Source organism: Limulus polyphemus, unplaced genomic scaffold (assembly GCF_000517525.1).
Source record: "Limulus polyphemus unplaced genomic scaffold, Limulus_polyphemus-2.1.2 Scaffold472, whole genome shotgun sequence".
Taxonomy (NCBI): domain Eukaryota; kingdom Metazoa; phylum Arthropoda; class Merostomata; order Xiphosura; family Limulidae; genus Limulus; species Limulus polyphemus.
This window is the reverse complement of record NW_013666082.1, coordinates 163,105-189,834: the sequence shown is the minus strand read 5'-3', so window position 1 is coordinate 189,834 and position 26,730 is coordinate 163,105. Positions and strand designations below refer to the sequence as shown.

General features: G+C 33.1%; 1 protein-coding gene across 6 annotated transcripts in view; it reads right to left on the bottom strand.

Moving 5' to 3' along the window:
* Positions 1-26,730, bottom strand: part of LOC106458486 (nephrin-like) — a 98,992-nt gene that overhangs the window by 8,616 nt on the left and 63,646 nt on the right. For all 6 annotated transcript variants that reach the window (XM_022384709.1, XM_022384710.1, XM_022384712.1 and 3 more), the window contains 6 exons: positions 19,983-20,270; positions 17,725-18,024; positions 17,377-17,502; positions 3,554-3,584; positions 2,002-2,090; positions 189-331 (listed from right to left, as the gene is read on the bottom strand). In XM_022384709.1, the coding sequence (XP_022240417.1) occupies positions 189-331; positions 2,002-2,090; positions 3,554-3,584; positions 17,377-17,502; positions 17,725-18,024; positions 19,983-20,270 (977 nt within the window). The remainder of the gene's footprint in view (positions 1-188; positions 332-2,001; positions 2,091-3,553; positions 3,585-17,376; positions 17,503-17,724; positions 18,025-19,982; positions 20,271-26,730) is intronic.

Genomic DNA, 26,730 nt, shown 5'->3' with positions numbered 1-26,730 from the left:
ACGGCTGAAAGGGCGAGCATGTTTGGTGGGACCGGGCTTCGAACCCGCGACCCGCAGATTGCGAGTCGAGCGCCCTAACCACCTGGCCATGCCGGGCCTCCATACCTTGTGTAGAAGTTATTTTTACTGTTATATGAAGACAGACAGACAAAAACATATATAGCTGATAGTAAACTAAAATGACTAACCGTATGAGGTATAAATTCTTGATGAGTTTTCGTATATCCATAGGTTTGTTTACCGATAATTTTAAGGTTCTCGTAAATCTGATGGGTTCCCATGTCTGTCATAATAACCGATGGACTCATAAAAGTATCATCAAATTCAGTGCCTATACCAATTGAAAAAGTGCAAGAGCTAAAATTTCAAAACACAAATAAATATATTTATGGCTTGTATATAGTTTCAATTATAACATGTTCTATTCCTCCTCAAGGATAACAAATAAGATGTTAACTTTAAAATATCAGTAACACCTCAGTCTAATACTGATAGATATCCGTTACCGGATTTTACGGAGTTTAATCTGAAAAAGTTTAAGAAGAACATAACAGCAATAAGTAATGCACGTTTATCTATCTTTCTTTAAATACTTTAAAGAAACAAATCAAATATTACGTTAAAAATATCAAGAACACATCCGACAGTGAAATATTTCCATGATCAGCTTTTACTGCAAATTGAACACTTGAGAATAATCTAATACATTTAAAAGTTAAGCAATATAATAACATTTGTCCTACTTGAAGGAACAAAAACTTTTCTGTGTCTACCAAAGTAAATCGATTCATCACAACCCATAATTGTATAAACTGTAATTAAGTAGTTGAGAGGAAATATAGAAATATGATACGGTCAACAATTTGATTTGCAAGTATAGTGTTCAGGAAGAATGTTACTATCTTTACATATTGCTTATCTAAATGTGCTTAATTACTACTGAACAGAAATAGAAAATTTTATATTTATTGCAAAGCTACTAAGACTGTCTGTCGTTGTCCCTAATTTCAAACTACTGACAAGAGGAAATGTAGCTATTCAATAGTACACTACCATTCACACTGAGATTATCTTTCACTCTTATATAATACTTAGTTGTTTGACGTCAAGCACAAAACTACACAATGGGCTATCTGTGTGCTCTGCCCGCCACGGGTATCGAAACAGGTTTCTAGCGTTGCAAGTCTGCAGAGATACCGCTGTGCCACTGGTGGGTCTTATATAGAGCAGCAATACTTTAAAGTATAGGTAGTATTTGGAGTATCCTAAGGATTCGTACCTAATTCAGAGCTCTCCAACATTTTCAACACGTACCAACAGATTTGTTTGTAGTTAAGCATAAAGCTACACAATGGGCTATCTGTGCTCTGCCCACCACGGGTATCGAAACCCGGTTTCTAGCGTTGTAAGTCCGCAGACATACCGCTGTGGCACTGGGGAGGGGGCAAAATATTATATAGCTTCGAAAATTAAGGTTTGTTTGTTTGAAGTTAAGCACAAAGCTACACAATGAGCTATCTGTGCTCTGCCTACCACGGGTATTGAGACCCGGTTTCTACCGTTGTATGTCCGCAGACATACCGCTGTGGCACTGGGGGGGGGCGGTACCCACAGAAAATTAAAGTCGACATCTGCTGAAAGATATGATCTCTGGAAATAATATGAGATAAATACTCACTCTTTTGAAAATTCAGAAAGCTAAATTCATTGATTAGAATTGTAAGCATAAATCTTAAAATCATTGTTTTTTGTTTTTTTGCTAGCAACTATCCTTTTTATAAAGTATTTTCTAAGATTTCTTATCTTTTTAAATATTAGTTTTTTGTACAATTATAAATATAATATAGAATAAAAATCTGATTACAGGTTGAGATTCTGGAAAACAATACATACAAATTCAAAGATTAGCTTATTAACGTTAAGCGATTGGATAACGTAAGAATTTTAAAATATTGCGCCTTATAACTGAATCTGGAAAATTAAATTTCTTAGAATACACACTTGCGATTGTACTTCTGAAGGGAATCAAATCAGGACACTTTTCTTCAGTCTCAGTCTGGTCAACAATGGTTTTCAAATGATCGTTAGACCTAGAAATTTATATATATATTATGACTGAGCATGTTAAAATGCATATGTTAAATTAAGCGAAAATTAAAATGAGAAAAATAATATATTTGTTTGCAAAAATACATTATAAACCGCATTTATTGTGACTTGCTATATAGTCATTGAATGGGTTTAAAGGCAGGTTATGTTTCTGTATTTGTATAACTACTATTTCCATAATGCAGACGATTGAGGTTTAGTAAGAACATTAGAGTTGACAAAATCAAGAATAGGTTGTGTGCTCAAGGAAATCTTTACGAAATTTGATAAATATAGAATTAAAAACAAAGTTCCCCGTACTGGTCGATACTCAGAAAATGGCAAGGCGGAGTATGCTTATTACAGGTATTTACTTAATATTTAATGTGTATGCTCAGAATGAGATGGGTAGCCTTGGATACGCAACTTTTGCCTTTTTCATGCAGATCGGAGTACATGGGAGTATCTAGAATAAAATGATCTTATATCGACGTTTAATTCATGGCAAACAACGTCATGTTTATTTAGCCACCAAATGAATTTTCAGAAATAGCTTTTTATTGAAATAAGTTTAAAAAGTAAAAAAAAACAAAAATCATTCTCTACAAAAACTTAAGTTAGATACGGGGGTGAATACTACTTCCTTAAGATCACTATTTCAGAGTAGATTGTTCATGAAGAAGCAGGTCAAGTTCATGCTTAAAAAAATGTTAATGGCATATCCGGACATGTTTTTACTAGCAACTCAAACGGTAAGTTTGTTTAAGCTATATATTAAATTCGTAAACCGAGTTTTACTGCTTCGTAAATCCAGGCACATTCTACACGCAGTGGATTTTAAATATATTTCAAGTTGGGTATGGAATTTATAATCGTGCTTAGTAAAGAAGGTGCTGACAGAATAAGACTAGAGTCTCGTCCAAAAATTTTAACATAGGTTTGTGTGTTGACATTTCCAACGTCTGTTAATGAACTATTTTAACGCTATTTCTGGTTCATTTGAATCTTGTTCTGAATGACCAAAGAAAATTAACGCAAATATACTAGAACTTATTAAAGAGTCTAACTTATGAACAAATAACTTATAATAAAATCTTTATTTACCGACGTGAAATAGTTTAAGCTTTCAAAACGACTGATAAAAATATTTTATGGCGTAATTTTATGTTATTATTTTGTTATTTCATTCTAAGCTAAAATACTTTAGAAATCAGTCTTTACTGACGCACATTTCTATTTCATTTAGAAAGTATAAACCAATACTCCATGCTTTTCGTTATATAAAACAACAATTACCTCGTAGTAAAATGAGACATTACGACAATTTCTGTTTCCTAAGCGAAAAATAGAACGCAATGTTATTTCAATACAAAAAGACTAACATGAAATATTTGAGTTTTCTAAGTCTGAGTGAAAATTAACATCATATTTAACCAGGCATTTCAGATTGGAACCAATTACTTACTTTGGGCCATTACTTGAACCTAGTGTTACTCCTGCAAAAGAAAATATTAAATTATTAATTACAAAACATTGTGACATATTACTTACATATTACGTTCTAGTAGTTTACGTGGATGTAATATTCGGTTATAAAAAAAAAACAATAAAAGTTTTTCAAAGGTTGAGCACAAATAATTTTCTTCAAAAATCGACGAAGCTGCAGTATGACCAAAGAGTAATTTTCAAATTAATTCTAAAGACAAGTATACAAAATTAGTTTTATAACTTTTTACTTAATCAGACAAGCAACAGAGAAACTGTCTTTATTCAAATCATTCATTCAGTGTAGATTGGAAACGCTAGGTAGGATCAATTTATTTATATCGCCAAAGTGCAGCAAGTCACAAAATACAGAGGATATTATCTGCGAACGCATTGTGTTTATAACACAATGCGCTTACTTCTTTGTCTTTTCTAGAAAGTAACTAATTGTTACTACATGTCAATATTATAAAAACTCAGAATATACACTTTTATTGTTAAGACATGAACTATTTATATTTTCTCTCTTTTAAAAAGAAAAACTGAGTATATTAAGAAACAATGGAAACGCACATGAGTCACGGATAATTTTAATTCTGTTTAGAAGCACAACTGTTTGCGTGCAAAATGCTTATATATAATACACCAAACTGTGCTCATGAAATAATGTTTCGAAATCATAATTTTTGTCATATTTTTGGGGACTACGGATGTCTTAAAACAGGAAATAGTGCAATAAAGGTTTTTCATCTTTTATTGATGAGTAATGTACTCTAACAAAGCCCAAGGAACAGAAGAATATTAAATCTAAGTTGTTGGAAAAACATATTTATGGAATTAATATCATGAAAATACTTATTGACAACTTTAATGATATCTAAAATGCATAGAAGTATATTTTATAATACATTCTTATGATAAAAGCCTTGGACCAATATTAAAGACCCGATGATGATAATGGCCTAAAATAGCCAATTTTAGATTTTCGTGAAAATGTGTACAAGTATGGAAGTGTTTTGCCCTTTACTGTATTTTGAATTACAGGAAAGCAGGTTGGCCTTCCTAACGAGATTACATTCACAATTCAACACGGGACTTTATTAAAGTCTTATTTTCATAGGAACAAATAAATACCTATGCAAACAATCTCCTCTCTATTCATTTGCCAACAAGTTTCCTACATATCCGTCGCATCGTGTCAGCTACCTCAAACCCCCTTTGCCTAATAAATTTCGACTGACAATATATACAAGTGTAATACTGCTTCAGGGCAAGATATTGTTACACATCTCTATCTCCGACATGCTCCAGATAGGTTCTTTCTTTACTGGCAGCACTTTACAATGTGGTTCTCCGCACTACATATTATCCACTCTCTTGAAAATACTATATTATTTTGCTATTCTTGAAGCCTAATAAAGATCCTACTGATGTTAGTTCTTACTGCCCAATCAGCATCACTAGTGTTGTTGTTTAGTTGTTTTGTCAGTCAGTAATTTTCAACGCAGCCTTGTTACACGTGTGCACCGTTTTACTTCCAAACATCGACTTTAACATTCAACTAAACAGGTCTTGGACTTCTTATTTTTACAGAGGACTCGGGTTTTCTAATACTATCACCAATCTCTTCAAAAGAAACCAACCATCCCGTATACTAATTTTTTAAACTATTTGATTCAGTCTGGCAAAATGGTCTGCTCTAAAAACTTTCGATAGTACTAAGCTATGTAAGATTTATCAATTCATTTCTTCAAGGACGACGAGGTGTTTGTTTAGCAGAAGACATTCTTTCTAGATCCTTTAATATCCTAGTGGGTGTTCTATAGAGGTCACTACTCTCGCCATACTTAACATGCTGTAAGCAGCAGATATACATACCATAACCATCAAATAGTGATATTTTTTCAATATTCTGATGACAATGCTTTTGTTGCATCCTGTCCAACTATGAGCATTTTAGAAAAAAATCTCTATAGGCTAGTCATAAATCAGTTTCTCACATGGTCTCATCAATGTCCTTTATTCCTCATTGCTAACAAGCCCAAATGATTTTTATATTATCTCACTCAAAAGACATTTAGCCCATGCTAAACAAAAATCAAGATACCTAATTTCACTAGTGAATTGTATGATATTATCACCTTACAACCATTAGTCAAACATGTTTATCAGCTTTACATATGATATATCATTCGGGGTTTTAAAAAAGCAAAGTTTATTCCCGTCGATTTGTTCTACAAAAATATTCATTCTCCAAGGAAGCTTCTTCCATCAAGTGATCACCTTCTAAATCTGTACTTAATGTATTTTTCCATAATTGACCCTGATCATGGTGCAACACCAATAACTAATTTATCTTACTATATTTATCCAACTCAATAATTCAACAATATATGTGTGAACTATGCAGCCACACAACTTTGTATCTTACTATTTTTATTGGCACAGCGGTATGTCTGCGGACTTACAATGCTAGAAACCGGGTTTCGATACTCGTGGTGGGCAAAGCACAGATAGCCCATTGTGTAGCTTTGTGCTTAACTTCAAACAATAAAACAATAACTATTTTTATTTTTTAAGTATGATATTATCTATAAATCACTGCACAACTTCTGCCAATAATTTCTTAACCAATACTTAAAACACATGACCTACATATTAGATGATGAATATTTTTGCCGAATAGGGGGCATAATTCTCTACTGCCATGCCAATTCGTCTGAGGAAATGGAATGAAATAAGATTTAAAATATTTCCATTTGTTCTAGTCCAGGGTCATTTATGATGCGTGGAATTCTTCAAACTGATATAACTCAGTTACAAATGTTGAATTGAATGATAGATGGAGCTTCATATTTCTTTTTAGTAGTGGGAGGTGAGGTAAGATAGTCCTCTTTCGTAAAAACCGTCCATGTATATCATTAGTTACGACGTACGTTCTAACATCTAGAGTGAATTATATGTAACTATTATTCATGTGACCCTGAGCGTAAACTCAATTATGGACGAGCGCGAATGAGAATGATATAAGCGCGACTTTGATCTAAGGTGAGCACTTTGAATTTCTTATGATTTCAAACAATGAGGAATAATAAAATAGCCAAATATACCATATCAAAATCAGTTCAAGTTCACTGAGACTTTAAAAATGTGTTATTTCTTAGGATATTGTGGGCCTTCTTACACTACACTAGTGCCTAGGTATCCATGTTTAATGTTCACGTACTTTGCATTACTGTCTTAGGTAATGCACATGATGCATAGCCTTCCTGATCACTTGCCAATAGGATTTAATTGATTCAAATGCAGTTGCCAAATGCAGCATTTATTTTAAATTATTTCTTTATGAATTAGGTAGAGTCTATTTCAGTCCATTTTGGAGGTCCGTTTTATTTAACTTTGTTTTTAATATTAATAGTAGTCTTTGTATAATCGTTATCTTAACTAGAAACGTAGTTTATGAACAAAAGATCCCATACTAAAACCTTCTGCTTTTTTATGGGATTCTTCTTAATTAATTAAAACAGAATTCAAACCTAAGGTGGCCATCTTCCCACATTCAGATATTTTAAACAGCTTGCTTGCTGAATAATTCAGAAGAAAAATTAGTATTATCACTGTGGAGAGTAAAATACATTTCAAACTACTATAAATATTTTGTGTAATTAATTCTGAAATAGTTAAAAATAGAGTAATATATTTATTAAACACTCCAATAATATAAATAGGCTCTTGGTTATGGAGGAGGTACTGAAGTCATTATACTATATTATATTGCAAATAATTTGGTTTGAGTAGCAGGTTTGACGGTATTTTGTGATATCCATTTCAGCTTCTATATATTATTCTCAGATATCTAATAAGTCATTTGGAGACCCACATCATACACACTAATCTTGCCATAAAGTTCCACTCCTGAAGATTCACATCAACAACACACTGCTTCTATGGTGTTAGAAAGGGCAGGATGGAGGAGGAGGCTTAGGTATCATAGAACAATATAAGTACAACATAACCCACTGTCTTTTCACCAGAATGAGATTGGCAATATCAGCCACATATATGTTGACCAAGAGATGTTGTGTTATGGAAAACTGATAGGAAATCATTTTTTGACATCATATGCCATGATTCGTGATTCATTTGGAGGTAGCTCATTAGCAGAAGATTTTCATATCCTGATAGAACACAATACACCTAACTGTCAGTGTCTTAGCGATGTTTCTGAATTTACGGCCTTGCCTGTTTCAACATGGAGAAAAATGCGACTGTCCTTATGGTAAGAATTCTTAAGGTTAATGCTACCAACAAAATTTTAACCAGTGTAGACTAACAGGATTTGCTCTTCTCAACATTTGCACCCAATGTAAATACGAATCTCTACCATGAGTATGAATTTTGTAAAATTTTTGTTTTGTAAGCCCTTTATAGATTTAAATACTGCTTGAAACATCAGAAGTCCAAGCCATCAACATTTCAAGGACGTTTATGACTAAAGTCAGTTTGTGCTAGCGTGATCTAATTTATTGTTACGTATCATCCACCATATGTCGTTATTTACAAATTCGTTTTTCACCTACTTTGATGTTTTTGGAGATTAAGTATTCTACTGATTAAGAGTTCTTAATATGCTACAAATTATTTTTTTATATACACAGTATTTCTTACAATTATAAAATACCATCTCTAAAACAACGTTTATAAATCTGGTTATGAGATGTCAATTATACCTGATGCATACAATTCTCTTTAGGAACATATTGTAATTAACGTGGTGTGTACAATATTATTTTGGCTATTTTTTATGACACGTTCAAAATTATTTACAATCGTTGAAGCCACATTTGAATACTAGTTTATACTTTTGAAATGTGATGAGATCATTTTCGACTTTTTACGAAAGCTTTAAATTTTCTTGTTACTGCTTTAACATTGTCGGAAATAAAACTTTCGAATATGACAATTCTTGACAGGTTTACACTTTAATTATCATTGAACTTATTTATTGTTGAAATCATGCGACATAAAATCTCTTGTAGACTCTTATTCACAACTCTCTTGTACATAACTTTCGTTTATATGTGTTTTTGTCTTTTAATTTTGATCAACGAAACTTAAAAGATAGATATTATATACTCTACTGCATAGAACAGCTTTCATGGTACATTTTACTATTTCTCTTATGAAAGTCTCAGTATTTAGTATTTTGATCAAATAAAGGTCTATCCTGTAGATTTTTCATAATTGGGACATTTATCATGAAATAATATAGTCAGCTTTTTTCAGGTATAATAATGAAAGCATAAGTGATTTATTTGTAAAAATCCCTACATGTATAAAATCGAAGATAGTTTTTTTGTTTTTTTTAGGTAAACTTTTTTCATGAAAATGATGGACTATATACATGTACCACACTGAGACTTAATCACGTTTTATGAGAAAAATGTTTCACTAGCCCTACCGACCTAGGATCTACTTCCTCTATAGCCAATCGTACCCATTCTGATGGCAGGAAATATGTAATTTTATATGTCACCATTATTTTCAATGTAACAAACTTCTGCGAAGAATGGCGAGGTCAATTACGCCATATATCTTTACAATCTTTCCATAAACCTTTTACAGTACGTTTTATATTTTGATTTACTAATAGTTCCAGAATAAATAACAATATTCGCTAGTATAGCTTTTTAGGTCAAGGGGCCTTTTTTGTAATTTTAGCCATCGTTTTATACACGAAGGTATTTGGTTTGCAGTAAGATTTAGGCTATTTGCGATCCTAAATGATCTCCTGTGTGAGGATTCTTACATCTATGAAGGCTTCTGTGCCCGATACATTGTGTTCTATGTCTTTACATCGTTCAAATCCTTCCTCAGGAACAGTTACCAAATCAATATCCAGATATAAGCCTATTCAGGGCAGGAGACCTAGATCAACTAATGTGCCTTAGGTGCACTTGCACAGGGCCTATAGACCCAAGGGGGCTCCCAACCACAAGGAACAAGAATATTTCGACTAGATTCCAGAAATATATGACAATCACAATCACCTAAATTAACAATTTATAAAAAGTTCATTATTTATATACAAAATGTTTATTGTAAGAGTTATTGTTTAGTTCATTTAGTTATCTAGCGTTTAATGATTATTTAGTTTTCATAACAAGAGTGTTAAAGGTAATTATTTTAAAGGCAATATTTGAAAAATTTCGTTATCTAACTCGGTAAGAGTCGTACGTTGTGTGTGTAGTTCAATTGTTCTATATTGTAGTATTTTTGTCGTTTTTCTCGTATTGTGAGTATTGTTATATCATAGCATTTCCTAGCTTATAGAAAGTTCGAGGGCTCAGTTGGGCCAGATATATAAATTGGTGATCAAGCGAGCGCAAGTTAAAAAAATTCAGTCAAGAAAAAAGTTTGTTGGTTTGTTTTGAATTTCGCGCAAAGCTACACGAGGGCTATCTGCACTAACCGTCCCTAATTTAGCAGTGCAAGACTAAAGGAAAGGCAACTAGTCATCACCACCCACCGCCAACTCTTGGGCTACTCTTTTACCAACGAATAGAGGGATTGAACGTTACACTATAATGCCCCCACGGCTGAAAGGGCGAGCATATATGGTGGGACGTGGATTCGAACCCGTGACCCTCAGATTCCGAGTCGAGTGCCTTAACCATCTGGTCATGCCGCCCCCAAAAAAGTTAGAAGACATGAAGTTAACCAGCGTGTGAATGATTAGCCTTAACGGATGATTTCTATAGTGTGTTTCGCAGCTGTATTGTAACAACAGAGATAGGAAAAATAATTTGTCCTGTCAATTGAGTTATAAAGTAACTGAACTAGCCTGTGTGGACGTTTGACAAAAAAAAGTAGACAATTATTTAAAGCTCTGGATACAACTCTGGTAACCAACAAAAGAAGTTAAGTGTTGTTAAGTCAGAAAAAGTGAAGTTAGAATGCGTGATTGTAATTTAGCGATATTTTAAAGTGAGTTTCACAGTTTAACAGATATAAGGAGAACAATTTGTCTTGTCAAAGGATGTTCTAAAATAAATGAACCCGTCTGTGTGGACTTTTACAAAAGGAGACAATTATTTAAAGTTCTGGATGCAATTGTGGTAATCCACGAACGTCAGTGAATTTATCGTATATTGTATAGTAAGAAACAGAGTAGAGAAAAATAACTCGTGTTTTCAATTGGATTCTAAAATGACTGAATCAGTCAGTGTGGACATTTGAGAAGAAAGATAGTTATTTAGAATTTTAGATACAACTATGATATCCTATGGTGTAAAGGATTTTCGTACATACGTTTGATTTGTTTTGGATATATATATACTATTTTAAAACAAGTGGATTATGTGCTGCCCGTCTATTGTTCGAATTTATCGCAACAAGTCACAGACACCCACTATATAGAATCCAAGCCCGTATACACAAAAACCTGACAGTCAAGTTAATTTATATTTTACAATGACAATAACGCTTTCTCAGTCTATCTATTAGGTCAAAAGTGTATGGTATAAATATTTTTAATTAATTCTATTTAAAATGAAATTAGTAGAGCAAGTTTGTTTATTTTAGAGCAAAGCCACATTAGACTGGAATCGAACCCCAATATATAGCTTTGAAAGTCTGTAATGTTACCGTTGTCTCATAGGGGAACTACTAGAGTAAAAACACAAAAAACGTTATACTGTAAGTGGTACTTGTATGTTCGCTGCTGAAACAGTTTCAAGTTTTTTATTATTGATAATTATAATATAGGGAGCTGTTCAAACATTTATAGCCTACATAAATCATATGATCAGTCTAACATAAGAAAGGAGGGAAAATTTTAAATAGCATTGCATGGTAGTATTGCACATCAAATGATCGGAAAGTTACCATGAATGAAATACATATGTTCAAAACTTGAAATCTGTGACATCATAGCTGTCATATGTTGTGACAACACGTCTCTTCATTAGTGTATGTAAATCATTCTTACAAAGTATGATTAACTTTCTGTAACATTTCGGGAAGTAATTTATAGTTATGAAGGAAAAATATATAATTAAAAACAAATGCAGAATTTTTGTTTATTTTAATGATGAAATATGAACTTTCTAAACTGAGAGAGGAATGCTAATTTGAATGCAAATATTCTCAATGATGAAACAAACATCACTTCTAACATTTAATAAGGAACACCAACAACCAAATAGTTTAAAAAAAACAGCATATCTAGTAAAAAACACTTTATCATTTTCAGTGAATTAGATTTAGGATTAAAACAGAATGATAAGAAGGTAGTGTATTGTAGATATGCGTTTGTGCAATTGAAGAAATATATATTTTTTTTTCGAAATATGTATATATATATATACTAATCAATGGACTACATGTGCTTTGACCGCCGCAAGTAACGAAACCAGATTTTTGCATTATAAGCCCTCAGACTTACCTCTGAGCTATGGGGAGGCTAATTATTAAGACTATATTTTTATATATATCAATACCTGATACCCCGAAGTTTTCAACTGATGTTCAACAAAGTTCCAAAATATCATAAGTATAAGTATAATGGACTACGTGAGCTTTGACCGCCGCAAGTAACGAAACCAGATTTTTGCATTATAAGCCCTCAGACTTACCTCTGAGCTATGGGGAGGCTAATTATTAAGACTATATTTTTATATATATCAATACCTGATACCCCGAAGTTTTAAACTGATGTTCAATAAAGTTCCAAAATATCATAAGTATAAGTAGGCTGTTTAGATTAATTCCATAATAATGCTTTATAAAAAATATGAGGAAAGAGGTCTATTCAGAATAATATGTTGTGTTTAATATAATATTAATGTTTACAATGTTAAAATAATGTCAGAAATTTTAGTTTATTGGTATTGCTGTTTTCCTATCTTCAAGTTAAATCATCAATCAACATACAAAGTTAAACAAGCACAATATTCTGGTGAAAATTTAATTTTTAAATACGATACCAGTAATACAATGAAAAATTATGTATGATAAGCAAAAGTACCTTATTCACAAGCTAAGTTTAAACTTCTTGTATTTAGTAGTAAACTAGTTGTTGTTGCAGATGAGGGAAAGTTTTATGAAGAAAGATTTATATAGTTAAACTTAATAATAATAACTTTGGCGATGTTCCAAAATCAAGTAAAAGCAAATGAACGTTACGGAAATGAGTTGAGCAGAAAGAGTAGTGACTGGCACGAGAACACGATCATCTTATACATCGTCTTTTCTTGTGGCTGAAGGCAAATTAAGAAATAGTAATAGTACAAGAATGAAAAATACAATCAATTAGAATCAGAGCTTCCTGATGCTTTACGTAAACCAGCGTGACAACAGTCACACGTTACATGATAAATGGTTTCTGGGGAAAGCTGCTAACCCCATATCTCTACTAAAGCACAAGACTACAAACTACTCATTTACTTCCCTCTGGCCTTTCTCCCAATGTATAACAGATGTCGAATTATAGGCTTAAAGTTCCTATATCATACCAGAACTAAACTACAATGAATCGTATATTTACATAGTTTTGAAAGGTATATATATCGTATGTTATCTGGAGGTGGTTCATGGTGATAATCACTACAAATTTAAGATTTAAAATTCAATGCAATGTAACATGTTGAACTTATATAAATCATCTTCATTTTACATTCTAGTATTTTTTTATTTATTCTTTTTATAAATACTGATGTACGGTAATTATCAACAACAAACGTCTCCTAAACTCTGGAAAACTTAACTGCTTTCCTATGCCTATCTCATTTTAAATGCATACGTGTTTCAATTTGTTAATTTCAGTCATTGTCTTCTGATGGAACCGATTGGTTTATTGTGATATATTTTCTTCTATCTAAACACAACCATAATCTCTTACGGGATCTTTAATAAGAGTATACACACTAATATATATTTGATTATTTGTGACCTTCTAATGAGTAATCTGCGCTCAATAATATTTATGTTTGCATGCTGAATAAATTTGTTATAATTTATTGACGTATTGCCATAAAGAGGAGTGAGAATGTTATATTAAAACGATTTTGGAGCCTCACCACGTCGTTACAGCTCATGTTGCTACGTCCGATCATACTCTGACGATCATGAATCTTGATAATAGCTCTAAAGTGTAGTTTCTATTGACAAAGGCTGCGTCGCAAGGCTGAAATCTTAAAAATATACTATTCCTCCCTTCTTGCATGGGACGGTTGAATGGGAGGTATCTCTGTAGGTATAATGGTAAAGCCATACCCTATTACCTTCGTTTGTTTCTAGATGGAAACTTTGTTGATCATGTTGCCTTGGCACGTGGATGCTTCTTGGTTTTTGTCACTGACATTATTGTTCATGGATTCTTATCTGTTTCAAGATGCCGCATTTTGCTTACAACAAATGGGGGTGGGGGTGGTATGACTTGTTACAACTCTCTTTCTAGATGGACCTGAAGTTTGAAGTTGATCTATTTTCTTTTGTTTTTGATTGTATTAGGTATCCTTGTCTTGGAACTTCTAAATCTCCAATATAAAGACATTTTTATGACATGTGTGTTTGAATATTTTGCTTCGGGTAGTCCTGTGTTGAAAATATCTTTATAAATCTTGTAAACAACAAGAAACCAGCATATAACACATTTTTTAACATGTGCTGTTTAATTGCATGGAACTCTCAGAATCTTGTGCATTAGAGTCTGGGCTGAGGGTGGCATAGTGGAATTGAATCAAAAAGATTAAGGTTATATCCGAGATATGCCGCTGAGAATGATGTTTACACTTCTGACATGTAGGACAATATAAGTGTGACAATCATCCCATTTAATAAACTAATAATAGTTGCATAGGCATCATATGCTACTACTGACTTGTTGCGTCCCTATGATCAGCAATCCAAGTAGGAATGGTTATGCTTAAACCATTTAGTTTCTGACTGTTTAGCCCAGGTGTCGCATAAGGCGTCGTTATGGTTGAAAATAACAACATCAATACTATTTCATTTGAAAACATAATATATATATATATATTGCTTTAAAATTCAATTCATAAAAAATGTTTTGGTAATAGTACACAATACATGCTAATATATGTTTAGTTTATCGTTTATTTTCAATTATCGAATACAAAATGTAATCGTGAATTTCGCAATTTAAATTCTCATTTGTAAGTATCTATGTTTTCTTGATTTTTGAAATCCTCATATGATTTTTGACAGAGAAACTTGATGTGTTGTAAGTTGACTCTATAATCCAACAGAATAGAAACAAAGAAAAAGTTGAAATAGTCACCAAAGAGATCCGAAAATGTGAAGGGTTTTTTATTTAGATCTTTTGTTTAATTGAATCAATTTACGTGAAAACTGGATCTAGCATATGGTTTAGTTTACTTGTTTTGAATTCCGCGAAAAGCTACACAAAGGTTATTTGCACTAATTGTTTCTAATTCAACAGTGATAGACCACCCACCACCAGTCCTTAGGCTACACTTTTACCACGAACAGTGGGATTGATTGTCACACTATAACGCCCCCACGGCTGAAAGGGCGAGCATGTTTGGTGACGGGGATTCAAACCCACGCCCCCCAGATTGCGAGTCGAGTGTCTTAATCACCATGCCATGCCAGGCTTTCTGACATATGAGAAGACAATGAAAATATTAATCTAAAATCAGGTTATGGAAATTCATAACATTCAGCTCCATGGGTTTTAGTGTTTCTCAGGAATGGATCCACAGATTTACAGTATAAAGAATGGATATGTAACAATAAATTAAAAATTTGCATCTAAATTTACATTTTGAAAATTTCAATCTTCAGCCCTCATATGGTGGTCAAAACTGTATTGGGGATTCTCGGGAGGAATGAATCTATATATTTACATGGAAATTGATGAATAGGTAAGAGCTCTGTCAAAATAAGTGTCTACGTTAAAATATTCGAAATTATAAAAAAATGTGACCTCTTACTGAATGATGAAAACGTTTAAGAGCGCTCACAACTGGCCACACGGGCTTACTTAGAAATCTACAAGAACATTTAAATGTTCGTTCAAAACAGAGTGTGTATTTCTTGCGTACTTGAGATTTTCTGTAATTTACTAGTTTAAAATAAAACGTGTGTTCATAGCTTATATGCTTCTACGTTGTCTAGAACTTTATATCATGGGAAAGAATAAATGTAATTCACGAAAAATCTCAATTAGTTATATTTTTGATAAAAATGCAGTGATGTGTCATTCCAAACGCATATTTTTCAGATGACTTTACATTTCACCAGAAATACACTGACTCGCATTTTGTTAGTTATTCTGTTGAAAACCTTTTAAAAGTGTATGAGTCTCAAATACATTTCATTGAGTTTCATTACCATAGTAACTAATCGATTAGATTATGGTGAATTAAGGTCAAAGAATTACAGAAAAAGTAACTTGAGAACAAACTTGTCATTCAGTGGTTAAAGTCATGTAGAGTTTGATAAAGAGGTGAGGTATCCTTGTTTTCTCACAAAACCCAGTATTTCTTAAACCAGGATATTTGTTAAAACTACAGCCGTTTGGGAGCGGTCACAGTTATAAGAGAACATCGTGTTGTTTATATCAAAACAACTGGAAAAATTCGTTCAAGCTAACAATTTTCTCTAGTAACCATAATACTCTTGGTAAGATACCTTTTGACTAACTTTAGGTTAGAGTGTCAAGTCTTAGTAACATTGCTGTAACACCACATAGTATACAACGGGTAAACATTAACCAATGAGTATTTCAGTACTAGAGAAATGAAACAGCCTGCGTGTATCATAGTCGAGATGTCTTTAGCTAGATTACCGAGTAAAATTACCATAATCATATGAAAGACATCACATCTTGTCATAAACCAGGCGTATTAAATTAACATAGTCAAAATGAAACTTGTGGTGGTTTTAAATGATTGTTAGGTATTTGAAAATGTATGTTTAAAATTCAGGTAACCAGAATTCTTATGATATTTCGTTTGGGCGAAAATGTTTTGCGATAAATATAAATATAACAATGTCATTCATTATAACTACTTTGTATAACATCAGTTCCTTTTATAAAGTAGAAATAACTTCTGGCTAATACCGAAGATAAAATATAAGTTATTAGTATGTTGTTACACTTCTTTTAGAAGCATCAGATATTCTTAGAAATTATTTTAATATAACTGGGCTTGCTTCTGGCAGAATCTCAGAACAATTATGTTCAAAAGTAAGGAAAGAAAGTTAAGTTTATAATGTGAAAAACTAAGGCTAATACAATACAAAAATAAAATGAAACTGCTTAAACTGCGTAAAATAAATAAAACATTGCAAAACGTTGCATAATTATTGTACTCTATAACTGAAAAACGTAAAACATCTGAAATAAAAATACTTTTGTTTTTGAAAATGTTGAATGTAAACATTTGATTGAAATATAAGACTTAACAGTCTATATACATTAATGATGTGTTTTTCTTTGCTTATTTTCAAATAGTACGTTATCTTTTTTTTGTATAACCAATACTGAGTGAAAAAATGATGCACATCAACTTATAAAATCTTATGTCATGTAAACGAACTTATCTGGACAAAACGTACAAGTCAAGCTTTCATAATGTTAAAATATCGAAAAAGTTATGGCAAACATGCTTTAATTGAGTTAGCCTTGACACAACACCAGAAACAGAAAACATGCTAATATTCATATTTTGCATTTGTGTTCGAAGTCTTTTAAAAATATTTAAATACCAATGCTATTTTTCATATAAAAATATAAAGAAGTAATTAAGCTACCTTGTTGCATCCTAGTCCTTCTCTGCTTTATGGTAAATAGAACAATAACAGCAAGGATAACTAATACCAAAATTAATCCAAGTAAAATGGCTAGTAGGGGACTGAAGAGAGCTGGAGGAAGATTACCTGTAGGTTTAAGAATCAAATTATGAGGAACGACGAGAACAGTTTTCTATTTGTCACTGATACATTTAAACAACTATGTTAAAAGTCTGCAAAATCTTCGTTTCAGTTTGTACATTTATTTTGACTTGGTTAATCTTGTAAAATTCGGATTTTTCACAAACTGTATTTTTTCAAGTTTTTACATTAATTTCATTAGGAATAATTCAGTTCAATTGTTTGTACCTGTGTGCTTTTCTGCTGATAGAAGAGTTCTCGTCTCTAGCACAAGTGAAATGCTATTTCCTTGAGCATTCGACGCGTAGATAAAGATTCTCAAGGGACTTCCGGGAGGAAGGCCATTTATCTTGAAAATCGGTAGATCTAAGCTTGTGTGATTCACTAGTAATTCGTTGCTTTTTCTGTTGTAAGCTACAAGGTGAAAATGCTGAGTAAGTCCACCGTCGTCTCCTGCTGTACATTCAACTGTAAAAGATTTCTGTGTCTGATTTTCCACGCTGCAATTTGCAACTGGGTCAGGCCTGGCTGAAAGATAGTAAACAAAATACATTTGTATTACTTGTTTGCTTTAAGAGCAAAGCCACATTGGTCTACCTGCTGTGTCCACCGCGGGGATTTTAGCGTTGTATGTCCGTTAACGTACAGCTATGCCACCGGGGGATTCAAGTTTGTAATGATATACATATATTTATCATTAAATGGCCTGTTTCTTTGGAACGTATATAATATAAATTCTGGAAGCTTTCTGCACACTCTGAAAAGTTCAGTTTTATATAAGACTAGCTGGAGTATCCGTGGGTTGGACGGGTGAAATAAAAACTCGTTTGCAAGAAAGGATAGGAAATTATGCTTATGTATTTTTTTCATAAAACAAAAAAAAAACATTAAAAGTGTAATAAATCTACATAAAGGTACCAATGTTGAAAAGAAAGACACACTGTTTTCAATATGAAATCAGATGGGAGGTTCAACCCTCCCTTATATCCTCCTGTATCACTCTGTCAAGTTGTGCTACTTCGGTAGTTTTCCTAAATTAGATATGAAATTAGATGAGGGGTCCAACCCCCTCTTATGACCGTCCTTATGGCATCCTGTATCACTGTGTAAAGTTAGGTGGTGATTGATCAAGGAATGTGGAAACGTATAAGGCACAGATACACAAACATATTGACGTTTATTTATATAGTAGATGAGGGTGCAACCCCCACCCCCTTCGTGACCTTCCTCATGTCATCCTATGTCACTGTGTCACGTTTAATGCTGACTGATCAAGAAACGTATAAGGAACAGATGGCTAACAGGTGCGAACAAACAGACACAAATTTAGCTTGATATATTAGATAAATATTGCTTTTTGAATATTACGCAAATCTATCTGCGCTATCTAATTTAGAAGTGATAGGCTAAAGAGAAATCAGCTAATCAACACCACCCATGGCCAACGTTTGTACTATTCTTTATGAACGACTAGTGGAGATGACCGTCACATTTTAACGACCCCACTGATAAAATGCGATCAAATTCGCGATGGATCAACACGCGACCCGCAAAATGAGAACTGAGTACCTTAACCACCAAGTCTTTTTAGGCCATAATTTAACGTACTAAGTGATTGAGTTAATAAGATAAACTGTAACCTATATCTTCTGAAATAATAATACGTAATACCTATATAATTTGGCAGATTAATCGGTTATTGCGTCTTGTATATGAACCCATCAAATTTAATTAGATTTACTTATATTACTAGAAACCTATATTTCCTTTAGTGAGTCAACTGTGTTTGATTAAACTTTGGATGATTAGTGGCCATGGTGATTTATCAATAAAAATAACTTTTGGATTATCTTTTATTCTTAGTGATTATGCTGAATTCTCTTCACTAAATTAGACATTACATTTGAGATGAGTTAAATAATGTTCCTTATTTTCTTCTATTCAGGAGTGTTTAAAGTTTAGACAGTCGCATGATTCAAGTACTTACAATTCAACAACAAATAATTTGATGTTCAAATAAATACAGACATTCTATATCTAAAGTGCTTCTTTCAAGATTTTTGAGAAACAATTATCTAGATAAGATTTAAAGAAAAGCATCTTATATTATGATAATAAATATTTATCAGAAATAATAGTTTGTCTAGCAATGAAATATATTTGTAAATTCAACTTTGGAGCTTCGTGTTTGATATTAAGTAAGTATACTTGAGGATAAAATTTAGTATTCAAGAATCTATTTTTTATTCATGAACTACAAGTTTCCTATTTTAAGGAGTCGTTTTATCGTGATTCTAGACTGCGATCAAACCTCATAAGAGCATATTATATTAAAACAATATTTTCTTGGTTTTGAAATGGTATGTATATTTATATATATATATATATATACTTGCTCTTTTCCATCGGGTCAAATATATTTTGTGTTGAAAAGCATACATTATAATACAGGCAAGTTATCCAATAAATGTAAGGCTGTTTCTCACCTGCTGGTAGAATATTAAAAACACATGGCTCTTTTTGAATGCCGATGATGTTTTCTCCCCAACAATAAACGATACCATAATCATATTTACATTTAGGGGAAAAAACAGCAAAACTGGTTGTTCCAGTACTGTTGACTGAATCGGCATCTACGGTCTCACTTGAGGTGTTAAATGTCCATCTAAACACGACATCTGTAGGCTTGGCAGTGACTTCACAATATATTCTAACTTTTTCTTGTCTTCCCACTATATAAATTGTCTTCTGACGTGTTTCACAAACAGGAGCAACTGAAAAGATTTCATTGAACTAAGACACTAAAATATCAATATAAATATTCAAAAAAGGAAAAAGTTTCAGTTTTCTCAAAACTATCTTACGTAATATATGTTAATAGTATGAGTTAAATTTTAAAGACAAACAAATTCAGTTATTGTAATAGTAACAGAAAAATTGCTTGATGTTTAATAGAATTGAAATATATGTTTATTTGGTTAGTACTGAAACCATTACAAGCCAGTCGAATATATGTGGTATATAACACTACAATGTGTATTATTTTACAAGGTTATTCATTAAGTTTGTTAAAAACTTAATCCAGTCTGTGACTTATGTTTTACTTAGAAAGTGCTCCATTTCCCACTCAGAAGCATGTTTTAGAAATTCCATATCCAGCCTGCCTCTCTCTTTTCCTAAATTTACTTCATAAGGCTTTCGCTAATCAGTTTAATTTATTGTGATTAGCTAAACTAACACGGGTGGAGATTTTTGCTGAGGTCAGCGCCGGACTTTTAGGTCAGACTATGATTTTAAACTTGCAATACGGCCTGGCCATCCGACCTTAGACTTCTCTGTATGTTTATATATATATTGTTTTTGCTTAATGTCAGTATAGTCTAACCTAGCAGTACATGGTCATATTGACCTGCATATTGTATTGTACTTGTTTCTCACAGTGACGCAATGGTAATCTATAAGGACAAGCAATCTATAGGGCAGAGTACAAAGCAGCTCCAAGGCGAGTACAACAACTTATCAATTTTGGAGGATGATTTAAGGAGATTACATAGAAATATACTTCCTACTATATTTCTACTGCAAGGAAGCATGGTACAGCAGCCAAGGTTCCTAAATGAGCTTGTAGTGTTTCTCTCATTTATGTTCCATGTCCGCACCACCATTGCAGTTGGATTCATACCGTCAAGTGAAACATAGACACGAAGGAAGAAACATTTGTTTCGAATGTGGTGTGCCTGATCACTGGTGGAAGGAATGTTTACAATCTCTTTCAGGCCAACACAGCAATGGGTAAAGGAAGGATAACATTGAAAAATAGCAGTGGCACCACTTGTGTATGTAAGCTAGTAGAATCAAAACTGGGTCTGACAACCAACTTGAATGAACATTCAAGTCACAATTAACAGTATAGTGACTGGTCACGAGAACCATGGACCTGTTGTCATGTAGTATGTGGGGTTTTGTAGTACACTCTAGAGGAATCAAAACCCAACTCAACCATGGTATGTATCAGGATCTCTGTGTCAAGTCATTACTTCAACCAGTTACCATAAACCTAATTTGTGAAATGGATACAAGCTCAATATGAGTGGAGAGGCATATGTCCAGCTTTGTCTTATACTAAGCAAAGGTAATTGCTTTCAATCAGTTTTGTTTCTGTAACAGGAAAATTGCAGATCTGCAACAAGACTATCCAGTGCTGACAAGAGTGAGCCCTAAATCAGTGGACTGTGTACATGCATATTGCAAATGACATGATATCTAACCCTAATGTCCAAGTAGTAATTTGCAGTGTATTACATATATAGTCTAATATGTTGTCACCTTCTATAGTAATGAATAAATTCACGAAGTACACTTTTTTACTGTCTTGGAAACAAGGCTGCACTAGCTCGAAAAGGGATCTGTCCATGGTGCTGTACCATTGCTGATGTGTAACTATAGACATTTAGCTATTCAGCTTTCAGCTAGAGTGATCATCAACATAGTAACAAAGGCAGAAGTGATGCACACTAACTGTATTGCTGGAGTTGCAGCCACTGTTACCTGTCTGTAAACAAGTGTAAAGATTCCAGAGCAATTGAAAACTAAAGATGGGGATTGTGTAAAAATCTGAGCTCAATACACAGACATGGACTCAGTAATTTAAAATAAAGTTTAAATCCACACTAATGGAACAATACCAAATGTAAGTGGAAGCTACTTTCGATATTTCACATATCCTCTTCAGTCGAACTGGAAATGCAGTTCTTAAGTCACATAGTAGGTGGAAAGGGAAAGTCCACTGATACTGTGAATATCTCAAACTCAAGGATTTATTTTGTCTTCTAACAAATGAGAAGTTTCTAGCTTTTTAGATTTTGCATAAAATTATGATGGCCAATGTCTCCAAGAATGTCGCATCACTGACTGTGCTGCGTAATACTGATACACTTTTTTAATTGAAACTTGAGTATGAAGATGCATTCCAGCCCCTGAATCGTGATTAACATGAGCACCAGTGTTGACTTATTCTCGCCAACTCATGAGATCATGTCTCTTCAGTGTATGTCTTAGTCCTAGGCATCCTGGAATTACAGTGGCATTAAAGTATATTAGAAGTGAGAATTCTATATTTGAAAGAACAATCAAGAATTTTAGGAAGAGCAACTGAAGGACCCTTACAAAGTTTGGACACTATTTGCACACACATAACAAAGTGGCCAGTATAGTACTGATTCATCCAAAATCAGGCACTTGTACAGTCAGTTATGAGTGCAGAATGGCATACTCTAAGGTAGGAAATTATTTTGGTTTTGTACAATACAAAGACTGGAGGACTCCAGGGAAAGTCAATGTGTGATAATAGTTTTTTGGTAACATTTACACAAATACTTTGAATGGTGGTATAGACACTTTAATTAGTGTGCTTCACAGGAAAACTAGGATTACTATAGAAAACTCAGACAGAAAATGGTATGTTCGCTCTCTGGAAAGAATCACCTTGGATAAAACTGATCCTCCACCAAAACTTTAACAGGTTATTGATATGTGTTTATTATTTTAAACTTCTTCATAAAGTGGGTTGAAGTGTATCCGCTGGCTCACATGTTAATACACACCGCCACAGATGTGTTGGCTGAACAATGTATTTCATGCTTTGGATCATCTGAAGAAATCTGTATGGATCAGGGAACTAGCTTCGACATCTAGTTGTTGTCAAGTTTTGTCAAGTGTCAGTGGTGGTGAAAATGCATTCATTACCATATCTCCAATCTGATGGTTTGGTTAAAAGAATAGTGCAGACACTCAAGTAGATGCTTTCTGTATGTGTTAACACTGACTAAATGAAATGGAACTAGCACATACTATATGTTATAATGCTATACCATGCAACTGAACAACAGTTGACTGTTTGCACTGGAAATCTATTAATAGGAATTACTACTCCCAGTAGATTTAGTGCATGGTCATTTACCCAGTACACAGTGACCACAATATCCTCAGGAATATGTGGAATAACTATCTTCTCCATTGGCCAACGGACACGAGTTTGCATGGCAGCAGATTGGTAAGGAGGCTGTATGCAAAAATAAGCGCCATAAAAAACTTCGGTGAAATAATGTTTTCAGCCTGATGACGGATTATGGTTGTGGTATGTACTTGGAATGTGAAATTAATCATCATTCTGTTTTGACTAGTCCATATCTTGCCTGTTGATAGCTCAATGAAGTGAATTTCACTTCAACAAGCTTAAATGCTGTATCATTAATTAGCCTCTTGAAAACTGGTTATTCTAGAAATAATAGGTGGACAAGAAAGTTGATGATGAGAGTAGCGCTGTATTATCTCATCTCAGCTAATGAAGAGGAAGACAACAATAGTACATATCTGTTTTTTGTTTTGTTTTTTTTGGGGGGAAAGTCAGATGAGGAAGTACTATAGAGGAACAATCTACCTGCTCTGGTAATCAGTCCAAATACGACCAATGTTTATCTAATTGTTATGGCTGAAATTAATTGTTTGGCCAACAGTTAGGACAGTCACTTGATTAAAAGACCAATGAATGAAAGAAATTGTTATTCCTTTCTTTAAGAGTTACGAATGTTGTTTCATATGTGAATATTAGGTTAGGATAGTTGTTTCACAGAAAAATCAATAACTGACACGTTGTTGTGGGCCTTAATTGGATCTATTGAGCAAAATTTCATGGCAAATCATTGGTCAAACATTTTTCAACAATCCCATTGATTTGTTTAGTTGAGGTATGCAAAAATTTCTGCAGAGCAGACCATGAATAACTCACTAGATATACAGATACGACAGATGAGATTGCTATGTGAAAATCCTAGCAAAAGGTATATGTTGTAGTCAACTGTTACGATAACTGGGTACATTGATAAACCAGATAAAAGGAATTTGAAGACCCCGCTTTCCAAGTATTCTGGTTAATTATTTTCAGTGACTGTTCACCTATAGGAACTTCTTGAGAGAACTTGCAATCTTGTGCATAATTCAATTGAACTTTATGTCATGCCAATCCGCAATATCGCCCCTGGTGATCTGGTTAGTAATGTTTCATATTTCTTGAAGTGTATTCAGAATGCTGTAGTTTAATACAGGATGAGCAAATAACATATGCTGTATAATCTGGGGGAAATGTGTAAACACTTTGTTAGATTTGTGTCCTGTGTTTAATGGTTACCTTATGTAATGGGTTCTTTAACGATTCTTAGCTGGTAATACTGATGGCATAAAAATGGCTATCCAGTCTGGTTGTCATGGTATGATGGTGAAAATAGTTTCACTGTTATTCCCTGTGCAACAAGTGCACTAAATTACATATGCGTGTATTTTGTGGTTGACTAAACAAAATGCAAATTTGATAGATGTGTGTAGCAGAATATTCTATTTTTGCTTATATACTTCTGTGATTACTTTACTTTTGGGATATCATCTGATTTGGGGTGATTACAACTCAATGGATTACATCTGCAGGTTTCATTTTAGCATAATTAAAAAACAAAAAAAAACATGTGAAGTAAGTGGCAGGAACTGTTCAGGTTCTACGAAACCATGGGCTTTTTAACAGTGATGTAATGTGCTAAAAATTGTGTATTGGTTGTTATTTAGTGTGGAAATAGAAACATGTGTCCAAATGTTTTCCTATACATATTAAACCACTTTGTCTATGTGCTACATACATGAATATAATACATACAAAAGTATAATTTATGCAGGGAAATAAAACTTTTTGCCTTAAAAGATTCAAATTGGAAAAATTTCTTGGCAAAAACAGTGATCGGCTTGTACTTCATTGAAATTAAAATATAGTATGATTTACATATCTTTAATACATCAAAAAGGATATTTCATTCACTGATTCAAGCTAAAATACTTGAGAACATTTAATTTTTACTGAAGGAAAGATACGGGGCTACTTGATAACTTACACCACAACAATTGAAAAATATGGTGGGCTCATTGTTTTCAATGATGGTGGAGAAGGAATATCTTATAATTTCAGCAAGTGATATATTCATGGGTCACGAGACTGATTTTTGAGCAGTAAAATCATGATATGTTCATTGGTGCACATACAATTTTTGACCAGTCGTGAATCAGAAAAATGTTTGGTTCATATATATCAAATTATTTCAGACATATTCTGTTTTACCAAGTAAACGAGGTAGTCATTATATGCATATTTTATGTTAAATACATTATATTGTAGCGCTAAAACAAAATGTTTGAATACTATACGAGCGCAATCCTAAATTTATTTGTGAAGATAGGCATGATTTTACTTATTTATTCAAAATCAGTTTTAACTTATAACTGAAAGCAGGCTGGAGTTATGAACATACAGGTTATGAAACCATCAAGGTCAAAAGCTTTGAGCATTACTTGTAAAATTGATGCTCTAATTCCAGTTACTGGTGAGAGATGTCTTCTTTCAGTTTTACGTTACGATTTTTTGTAATATTTGAGTTATGTCTATAATCTGGTTAACTATATTATTGTTTGTATTCATTTATATTTCTACTCTCCTAACTTGTTCTACTTATAATTTATGTTTCATCTGAGGGATATCAGTACTACATTTTGCAACCTGTATTTAATTTAGTGATTTCGCAAGTAATGTTAATTGTAAAGTTCGTGAGGAAGATGCACATGAGATAAGAAAGGTGTTCTAATTACTGAAGTCGTCGTGAATTTCATCTTCTCATGACTGGTATATAACATTTATTTACTCAGGTATATATAGATAACATTATTTCTATATTTTCCCAGTTTCTGCATGTAGTTAATAACATTCTATTGATTGGAAGTCTCAAAGTCGTAAACTAAACATGAGACACAATTATCTTATACAGATAGAGGCCGTAAACAGCAAAATTTTCGATGCTAGCAGTTATGTGCTATTTTATATAAACTACTTGGATGTTAGCCTATTCAAATACCCAATAGATCACCCTGTACATCTAGATTGTCTTAAGATTGCATATAAACAATTGTTTGAGGTGTGTAACCTGTAGTCTTGCGAAATCTCTGATTTTCTTCGTTTCATTAGTTATTTAAGTCAGACATTTCCATAGCTCTCTCACTTGGTTCTGTCTCTTCCTTTAGCTTTGTAGCCATCAACCCTAACAGCCAGACGATACAGTAGTTTGTTTTTGTTTTGTTTTTTTGGATTTCGCGCAAAGCTACACGAGGGCTATCTGCGCTAGCCGTCTCTAATTTAGCAGTGTA